General features: G+C 42.0%; 1 protein-coding gene across 1 annotated transcript; it reads left to right on the top strand.

Annotated features, from left to right (window-relative positions):
- Positions 1-4,196: 4,196 nt before the first annotated feature.
- Positions 4,197-5,144, top strand: LOC132583504 (olfactory receptor 6B1-like). The gene has a single exon (XM_060255133.1). It carries the CDS (start codon positions 4,197-4,199, stop codon positions 5,142-5,144), a length of 948 nt encoding a protein of 315 aa, XP_060111116.1.
- The last annotated feature ends 5,589 nt before the right edge of the window (positions 5,145-10,733 follow it).

Here is a 10,733-nt window from a genome sequence, read left to right as displayed (position 1 = left end):
GTGCCTCCTGACTCTTTCCATCCAGGGAAGCAAACTCTGCTCATGCAACCTAGCAGCTACGCCGCAGGCTGCAAGCATAAGAATGTATCTGCAGTTGCATGTGCATAAGAATGTGCATAAGAATGTATCTGCAGTTGTGGTTCCTTTTTGACAGCTCTGTAATTCCTCCACCAAGTACTGAGGACCCTCTCATCCTCATTGCCTCTCTTCCTTGGAATATATGGGGGGAAGGGAATGTAACCACCACGCAGACCTACATGAGAGTAGCTGTTCTGACTTCATTACATCAATTACGGGATGCTCTAAAACAGCAAGCTTTTTTCTGCTGGCAGGGGAGAAAGTAGGATGGGGAGTAGGGTTGCCAGCCTTCTCAGGCTCCCTGCTGATATGGGAGCCTAACTAGAGACTATTTCCATGGCTTTCCAATCCTAAGAAACAGGAGGGGTTGGGGGGATTGTCATTCAAAACAACTCCCCCAGGGCTCTCAATCCTGACAAAATGTTGGATGCTGAAATGCACAAATGGTGATTCAAAACCCTGGGGTGAAAATCCAGGCATTATACATGTATAGCTTTTTTTTTTTTTAAAGCCACACAATAGATGGCTCATAATTCCCAGTTATCTTGAGTTCTCAACAGGGGGGTTCAGGCATCTGAAAATGCAGTGTGAAATGCTGACATTTGTAAAGACCAGAATTTCTCTGATGTCAAATAACTTTGATTTGAAGACTGGCCAGAATGGAGGCCCAACAATTAAGGAATGGGAGACAAATGTTTCTGTTTGATTGAGTACTTTAAATCTGGAAGGGAACAGCAATGACATCAGATCAAAGTGCTTATCTGACTACAGCCCAGGTCACAGCATCTAACTCCCTAGAAATATATAGATAACTCTGCTGTGCAACCCTCAGGATCAGGCCTAATTGCTAGCAGCAAGAGTGAAATGAGTTATGGATATATCAGTGCAATGCATTCTTACACTGTCTGATGGCACCATTTATATCTTGAAATCTGCCTTCAGTATCAGTAAGAAAGGTGGGCTATAAATAAACCAACTCAATAGATGTAGTTCAGCCAAAGTTGAAAAGATAATTCCTTTTAAAAAAACCAACAGGTAAGTGTAATTGATTGTGATTATTATTTTGTCCATTCTCTAAACAAGGGATCTTTCTCATATAAATATTTGAATTAACATTCAAATTAACATGCTTTCAAGAGGGTGACTATATTGATCTTTAAAATATATTTGTCTGTGTGCTATAATGGATGGGTGGAGGCTTCCAAGAGATAATCCTTTGGATATGCAGGGTGTTTGTTTTTGTTTTTAAATCAGAGAAGGATGAAAAAAAAGAAAGGAGTATTTGTTAATAATTATCATTGGGGAAATATGAATTTCCCTATGATCAAGACATTTTATTTGCAAGAACCTGCTCAAAAAGGTCTCTGGAGAGGGAGTATTTAAATTTTTGAAACAAGGTTTCTAAATAAAAGACTGAAGTATTTTGAAGCCTTAATGAGTATTGCATCACATATTTTAGAAGGGGGAGTTGCTAATTGTTCTGAAATCCCTTCTTTAAAGTACCAAGAGGCTGTTCTTTGTAGACAGTTATTCCCTTATATAAATCCCGTTTTTGTGTATACTGTACAAGTGAAGTGGCAAGAAATGATTGTTTTCTTCAGGAAATGTTAGTAATTTCTCAAGATAGCTAGAAGTATGAGCAACAGCTGTATGGACCTATCTCTCAACAATTCTTTATTGATGCCAGGTGATGGATAATGGTAAGAAAATATTATTATTCTAATGTGAAGATGTGAAGATATTGGATTTATATCCCGCCCTCCACTCCGAAGAGTCTCAGAGCGGCTCACAATTTCCTTTACCTTCCTCCCCCACAACAGACACCCTGTGAGGTGGGTGGAGCTGGAGAGGGCTCTCACAGCAGCTGCCCTTTCAAGGACAACCTCTGCCAGAGCTATGGCTGACCCAAGGCCATTCTAGCAGGTGCAAGTGGAGGAGTGGGGAATCAAACCCGGTTCTCCCAGATAAGAGTCCGCACACTTAACCACTACACCAAACCGGCTCTTATTTAAAGATTGCATGATTCCAGAAACTACTTCTGTCAAAAAATATGAAACTATATTCAATGATGTCCATACACCGTCAAAAGTATTCCATGGAATTAAGTGTCCTTCATTCGGTGGGTGGAAGCTTCCAAGAGATAACCTCATTGATACAAAATATATGATTGTGACAATATAAGTTGCTTGTAGTCAAGATCTATGTATGTGTGAATATGGCCAATTTTCAAATTCAAACTCAAATCCACACAGAAGTAGGTTCTGTTTAATAATTCAAATTTAAATCTGTTACAAAATCTGAGACTTCATTTCAGGGTTCAGAAGGGGAGCATTCTATTATAATGGTTGTGCTGTTGTCATTTGTGTTTGTTTTGTTTGATTACCAACTTCCGTCTAACATCTGGTCATGCAAGATACAAAAACAGGTTTATTTTGAAGAGGTCTTTACTGCATACTTTCAAGGGAGATTACATTTTAGTGAACTTTCACACCATTCCAAGTTCACTTTCACACCATCCCAAGTTCACAAACTGACTTAGAAAAAAAGGGATGTATATTCATCCTGCACATGGCCCTGATATTTTGCATGTGGAGTTGGATCCAACCACTTTTTGCTGGTAGAAAAGAGGGTAAAGGCCCTCTTTCATTGGGAAAAAATGGGACCTGCATAGACTGGTTTTTGTGTGTGTGTGATGGGGGTTTTAATAAGGAGGCCAAGTTGGGTGACATTAAATGAAACCTTGGATGCATCCAGCTCAAGAAAAAAATAATGTAGAATAGAATCTTTCCCCAATACATCTGGTTCTATATGGTGATATTGGAGTCAAGTGATTTTTCAGCATCTGATTGCAAGGATGTAAGGTGAGGTAAGAGATAGACATTGAATTACTTACAGCATGAGTTCCACTTACTGGCGCTGTGAATACAGGCAATGCTGGGCAGCTTCAGGTGTTAATGGCGAAGAACATCAACACAAACCCGCAACCATTTGCTAAGATTTTTTTTCTCGAAAAGTTGTGTATGGGAGGATCATCCCTCCTTTGGCAGATTCCTTGATCACAGTCAAAGGTCCATCCCAGCATTCTTCTCAGGCATGAGGAAGAGGTAGTAGCACCCAACAGTCAGAATTAGGGGTCCAAGGATGCAGAAATGGAGTGTGGTGCTATGTTTAAGGGAGAAAGGCCAACTATAAACATTGCTAATAATAATAATAATAATAATAATAATAATAATAATAATAATAATAATAATAATAATAATAATAATAATAATAATAATAATAATAATAATAATAATAAAAGAAGCTCTGTTGAGTCAGATTCAGACTACATGTTTGAACAACATAATGAAACTTTCTTTCTTCCCCCTCCCAATGAAGTTCACTAATCAGCATGAAATGCTTCTCTTGGAAGACAAGGTACCCTAAGGAATGGTATGAGGGATGTAATGCAAGAGGAAGGTGGAATTCTTGGTAATTGTCAATATAGTCTGGATTTAAACTAGTGTTTGCATTCTTACATGTCATTTAGCTTGTTAGCTTCATATGTAAATGGGTATTTAGTTGTTTTCTATTCAGAATACTTCCATGACCATTTGAGGTGAATATCATGCACTGCTGGTTCCACAACACAGGGAACAATTGTTTTGTGTCCAATAGATAATAGGGCTGCAAATCAGAGCATTTCAGACTAGGACTTTGCTTCAAGAAAATCAGACACCCACTGTCACTCTGATCTATCTCACAGGACTGATATTAGGATAAAATCAAGGGAAAAAATGATGTAAGTCTTCTTGGAGGGGAAATGCACAATATAAATGAAGTAAAACCAGCCAATCAATGGTGCCTGCTAGCCATTTTATGGTCCAGCACTAACAATAGATTGCAATAACTTTATTTTATGTTGTCACCAAGTAACAATGAGATGGTAGTATCCACACAATTAACTTCATAACAGAAAGTCTTTTGAGGTGGTTTCCACATGTCTAGATAAAACACATGGGAATATTTTATACATCTAAGCATTAATTGTCAGAGAGAGGGTATAATAATTTCTAGGCTTTGGGTCTTTCACTTGGAGACCTTATGATTTTTTAATTTCATTTTTAGTGATTCAAACTATGGAGCATATAGAGACAGACAATAACACAGCAATAACTGCATTCATTCTTCTGGGATTTGGGAATGCCCCTGCACTTCAAATTCCTCTCTTCCTGGTTTTCCTAATAATCTACAGTGTGACCATGACTGGAAACATCATCATCATTGTATTAGTAATTACAGATCATCATCTTCACATTCCCATGTACTTCTTCCTTGGAAACTTGTCCTGTTTGGAGACCTTCTACACTTCAACACTTCTCCCCAGGATGTTGGCTAGTTTCCTGACAGGGGACAGAACGATTTCTGTTGGGGGCTGCTTTATCCAGCTTTATTGTTTTGGTACACTTGTGGTTGCTGAATGCTACCTATTGGCATCAATGTCCTATGATCGTTATTTGGCAATATGCAAGCCCCTCCAATATGCTACTCTCATGAGCAGAAGACTCTGCTTTCTGCTGTCAGCTATCTCTTGGATTTGTGGGATAACGGTTATGACTTTAGTAATGAGTTTGATGTCACAGCTGAAATACTGTGGCCCCCGTAAAATTGATCATTTCTTCTGTGAATTGACACCAGTGATTAATCTATCATCCAGTGACACAACTCTGGTGACACTAGTAGGCCTCACAGTATCCATCATAGATACTGTTCCTTCTTGTCTTCTGACCCTGCTGTCTTACATTTGTATAATTGCTGCCATCATACAAATCCCATCTTCAGAAGGGAGAAAAAAGGCCTTTTCCACTTGTTCTTCCCACCTCATTGTAGTTTCCATATTTTATGGTTCATTGATATTCGTATATGCTTTACCAAAAAAAGAAGCTCTGAGAGGAGTGGACAAGATCTTCTCAGTCTTCTACACAGTCTTAACTCCTCTAATTAATCCCCTTATCTATAGTTTAAGAAACAAAGAAGTTAAAAAATCATTAATGAGAGCTGTAAACAAGTGTGGGATTTCCAAGTGATCTATTGGAGAGAGAATTTTTAGATCAAACTGGTCTGGAACAAAATGTACAGAGTGTAGCAATTTCTTGTAGACTCCTGTAATAGTTTCCATTCTATATATATACTTGAGTAGGGATGGGTACAAACTGAAAAAATGGGGGTTCATGCGGTCACACAAACCTTGATCCACCATGAACTTCACCATTTAACAAACTGGTTTGATTCACGAGGTTGGGAGAAAATCTGAGATCTTCCATCCCTCCTTTCTCCTATTGGCAGCTCCCCGAAGTCAGCAGAATGGAAAGGAGCAGAAAATACCACAAAAGCTATTTAAAAGGAAAGTCATGTGTAAGCTGCACATGAGTGAAGTCCAAGCATTCCCTTTAATTTAAAGGGAATGCTTGGAAGTGAGGTGGGGGAGTAAAAGAGATCTCTGAATTAGCTTGCATCCATTTCAGTGACTGTGATTGTGCCCCTCCCTGCTTCCCACCACAAACCTCACAAACTTCCTGATAACCATCTGGAGGGTCATAGGAGGGCTGTAGATAGGAATGAACCAGTAATGTTCATCACTAAATTAGATTTCTGACACTGTCCCTGCCCATCATTATACTTGAGTTTCAGCTTCAGTAGTAAAAGTGGTGGATATTGAAGGTGGTAGATAGGGATGGACCTCCAGTTCATGAACCAGCAATGTTCAACACAAAATTAAGTTTGTGACAACATTCATGCCCATCCCTATATTTGAGTTTTCAGCTTTAGTAGTGGTGGCATAATGGAAAGGAGTGAAGGGGGGGGGGATCCAGTTCCTTCTCAAATCCTCTTTAAGCTGCTGTTGATTCCTGCATGAATCAGTTGCATGAATCCTGTATGAATCAACTGACAATGTAATGATAATAGAAGTAATATGTTTTGCCCCCACAGACAGAAGAAAGAGATGGACACAGGGGATTGGGTAACTAAGGGCCACTTTATTTGCTGCTTTACATAGAACAGCAGGGATATTATAACCAGTGGCATGGGCAGGACCAAAGGTCAAACTACCTCTCTTTTGCTGCATAATGGGTGAGCCACCCTTGCCCCTCCATTCCTTTGCACAGCCCAATCCTCTTAGCAGGTTCCTTGGAAGTAAGTTCCACCATGCTAAACAGCCACCTGTCTGCCCCCCAAGGGGGAAAAAAGCCTCTGGACTATGGTACAGCAGAGTCCGATCGTTATTCTGAGCTGAGTGGCCAGTTTTGAAGCACTTAGATTTATTTATCTGATGCCCCAGGACCCAGCTACAATGATCCATGGTTGGACTAATGTCACTTCCAGGTTGGACTAATGTAACTCGCTCTATGCAGGCTTGTCCTTGAAACTGATCAGGCATCTGACTTCCCACCCTCTGGTGCCAGCTCAGAAGGCGAGGAGCTTGGGGATCATACTGGATGCCTCCTTTTCCATGGAGGCCCAGGTCACAGCAGTTGCGCGATCTGCCTTCTACCATCTTTGACAGGCCAAACAGCTGGTGCCCTATCTGACACCCCAGGACCTAGCTACAGTGATCCATGCAACAGTCACTTCCAGGTTGGACTACTGTAACTCACTCTACACAGGTTTGTCCTTGAGACTGATCCAGAAACTCCAACTGGTGCAAAATGTGTCAACATGGCTCCTAACTGGATTGCCTCTATGGGCAAGCATTCGACTGATGCTGTGCAAATTGCATCGGTTACCAGTTGAGTACCGGTTTTAGTATTGACATTCAAAGCCTTACGTGGCCTGGGACCAACATACCTATAACTGCCTCTCCCCATATGAGCCCCGAAGGTTGATGCAATCTGCCAACCAACATCTTTTGGCTATTCCTGGCTCAAAGAACATCCGTTTTTTCTTGACCTCAGCCTGGTGGAATCAGCTCCCTATGGAGATATGGGCCCTACCAGATTTGTTACTTTTCTGTAGGGCCTGTAAGATGGAGCTGTTCCACCAGGCATTCAGTTGAGGCAAGCGGGCATCCTTCTCCTCTTTGCCTATACTATCTACTATCCTCCCCAACAGTGATCCGTCATCTGAATTATTATATTTGGACCATTGATTATATTCCAACCTGCACTATGAGCCCGCCTGCCTTTGTTATATAGTACTGTGTTGTGTTGTTTTGCTTTTAACTGTATTTTACTGGTTTTACTGTATTTGAGCGGTTTTATTGGATGTAATCCACCCTGAGCCCATTTGGGAAAGGGTGGAATATAAATTTACCAAAATAAATAAATAAATAAAAATATTTTGGGGGGTGAGTTATGCCTGCCACAGACCACTGTCAGGGTCCTTCAGCTCCCCTGATACTTGTTGGATCTCTACTATTCTGCTTCCAATCCAAGGGAGGCTTCTTCATGGATCAGAATGAGAGGAGAGAGGGTTGGTTTGTGAAAGCCAGTTTGTTGCAGTGGTTAAGAGTGGTGGAATAGAATCTGGAGAACTGGGTTTGATTCTCCACTCCTCCACATGCAGCAGCTAGGTGACTGCGGGTCAGCCACAGTTCTCTCAGAGCTGTTGTCTCAACAGCTCTCAGAGCTATTATCTCTTCAAGCTCTTTCAGCCCCACCTACCTCATTTGATGGCTGTTGTAGGGACAGAAAGGGAAGGGGATTGTAAGATGTTCTGAGACTATGAATGAAAGGTGGGGTAAAAATGCAGTCTCCTCCTCCTCTTCTTTATCTCCGCTTCCTTCCCCTCTGTCTTCTGCTAAATCCATAGCACACCACTGGGGTTGTAGCCAACCATTACCTCTCTATCAGGGTTATGGTGCTTTCCTTTTAAAAATAATTATCCTGTCCCTTCCCTGGGGGCCCTCTAGTCCCTTTTCCATTCTGCACTTCTGACCCTTCCAGGGTAAGATGTGGTCTCACTAGACTTGGAAGAACCAGTTGCCTATATCCTCTCCCCGTCCTTTGGGCTGCTTCTGTTTTGGGTTGATGGGGCATTTAAATAAAATACACAAATAAAATACAGCTAATAAATTGACAAAACCTTGTTCATCACTGACTCTCATTCTCAGCCCACCCAATCCCTACCCCCATGGAGTAAGCCACCCAGTCTGTCCATTTCAGGTGAAAGTAGGCTGTCACTGGTTCTGGTCCAAAGTTCTTGGTGACTGGGGAGCAGTTGGACTCTCTGGGGCCTAATCTGGGTCAGTTCTGCTTTTGTGGAACTGGCTGACAACATCATAAGCCTTCGTCAGTTGCAATTAGCCTGCAGCATGTTCAGGACTTGGCTCCCTCCTCCTATTGCAGCTGGCTTCCCAAGGGAAATTTGTCTCTCTGCTGTTATGTTCCACCAATGGGTGAAGATTCTTGGTTCGTTTGTTGGTTTCATTTGGCATACTCCCAATAACCATGTCTCCTTGGGTTCTAGTATAGGTTGTGTGTTTTTATTGGATCATTTCAAAATGTTAAATGTTTCTAATTACTCTAATGTTTTTATGTGCACTGCCATGAGGACCCTAACCAGGTGGAAAGGTAGCATAAAATGTTTTAAATAAAATACATAAATAAAATAAAACTAATAAATTGGCAAAACCTTGTTTATCATGGCCAATAAATATCAAGTTAATCTTATGAATAACTTTTGTGTAATTTCTAAAGGACCAAAAGAAATGGATGCATACTGTATACATTTTAGTAGTAGTAGTAGTATTTTGCAATTTGTATGCTATAAAGCAGGGGTGGCCAACAGTAGCTCTTCAGATGTTTTTTGCCTACAACTCCCATCAGCCCTAGCCGTTGGCCATGCTGGCTGGGGCTGATGGGAGTAGTAGGCAAAAAACATCTGGAGAGCTACTGTTGGCCACCCCTGCTATAAAGATTTTGAGGTATCAACTAACTGAGTTAAGTGGCAGATTTTTTTTAAAGTATCAAATAAATTGTTACTTTTTTGTTCTCGTTGTTCATTTCTAACATCCTTTTGTTGGGAGCAGCACAGCAGTCATTTTCTCATCAGTGATCACAATTCTTCAGTTAATTAATACATTCATATACCCATTTTGCACAAAGAGAACTGGAGTAGGGAAACACTGACTTTCCAGTTAAACTGAAGGAAGATTAGCACACCTATATCCCTTGTGCAGAATATATGTGGAAACAACTGCTTCCATTTATTGGCTCTAAAGCACAGAAAAACTTAGCAATGTAAACAGCTAGTGAGAGGCAAAAGCACAATCCCACATGATGTGGGATGTTGGGGAGAGTTTGGCAATCTGGCTGGTGTACCATCCGTCTAATGCACCGGCCAGTGCCTTACCGTCCCTGATGGAGGCTGTAGCAGACTGGGCATTGGAGCATCCTCGGGCTTATAGTCCTGGGTGACTTCAATGTCCATGCCAAGGATGCAGCTTCCACTCGGGTGACGGACCTAGTGTCTTCCATGGCAGCACTGGGACTCTCCCAATATATAACAGAGCCCACACATTGGGCCAGAGACACGTTGGACCTGATCTTTGCGGCAGGAGTTGTAGTGGATCGGATTTCTACCAAGGCAGTGCCGTGGTCTGACCACTATGCCCTAAGGCCCGTGTGGATATTCCACCCCTATCCCATTTAGGCCGTGAACAAGTTTTAGTTCGCACGCTAAGCCAGGTGGACCCTCTGCGGCTTCAAATGGCTTTACAGGATCTCTGGCCCTCTGGTGACTTGTTGGATGAGCTGGTGGAGATCTGGAATAACCAGCTCTCTACAGCCATTGACGAGATCGTTCCTCGACATCCTTGTCATCCTCATTCACGATCAGCTCCATGGTATACCCTGGAGCTGCGATCGATGAAACGGCGATTGAGACAACTAGAGAGACAATGGCGATGCACTTGCGATGAAGCTATGAGAACATCTTATAGGTCATTTATGCGGACCTATGAGATGGCAGTCCGGGCCACAAAGAAGACTTACTTTGCATCCCGGATTGCATCTGTGACCTCATGCCCAACATAATTGATTAGTATAATTCGGTCACTTACAACTTTACTGCAAGGTAAACCAAACGTTAGAGAATTGGAAACTGGCTGTGAGGCTTTTGTGATTTTTTTCACATATAAGGTCGCATCACTCTGACATGACCTTACCACCATAATCGATACAGTGAAAGAACTTGGGGCAATGAGCGCATCTTCTGGTCCAATTCTAGATTCCTTCAATCCACTCAGCCTGGAGGAAATCAACAGGATCCTTTTTGCTGTACGCCCTATGACCTGTGGGTTGGACATGTGCCCGTCCTGGCTTATAAAAACTAGCCAGGCGTTGCTATGTGAGCTACTACAAGGTATTGTCAACAGATCCCTGGTAGAAGGGATCTTTCCCACATCTCTTTAAGAGGCTGTGGTCCATCCCCTCTTAAAAAAACCATCTGCAGAGCCAGCCGTATTGGCGAACTATTGGCTGGTATCAAACCTTCCCTTTTTGGGTAAGGTTATAGAGCGGGTGGTGGCAACTCAGCTACAGGAATTCCTGGATGACACTTCCGCACTGGATCCATTCCAGTCTGGCTTTTGACCAGGTCACGGGATGGAGATGGTTCTGGTTGCCCTCATAGATGACCTTATGTGACATCTGCATCGGGGCGGCTCAGCGGTGCTG

The sequence above is a fragment of the Heteronotia binoei genome, chromosome 15, assembly GCF_032191835.1.
Source record: "Heteronotia binoei isolate CCM8104 ecotype False Entrance Well chromosome 15, APGP_CSIRO_Hbin_v1, whole genome shotgun sequence".
Lineage (NCBI taxonomy): Eukaryota > Metazoa > Chordata > Lepidosauria > Squamata > Gekkonidae > Heteronotia > Heteronotia binoei.
Note: the sequence above shows the minus strand (reverse complement) of the source record. Positions and strands in the feature narration are given on the sequence as shown.

What these genes read in the sequence shown, in the direction of transcription:
- LOC132583504 (XM_060255133.1), top strand. Translation starts at nt 4,197, where the DNA reads ATGGAGCATATAGAGACAGACAATAACACAGCAATAACTGCATTCATT.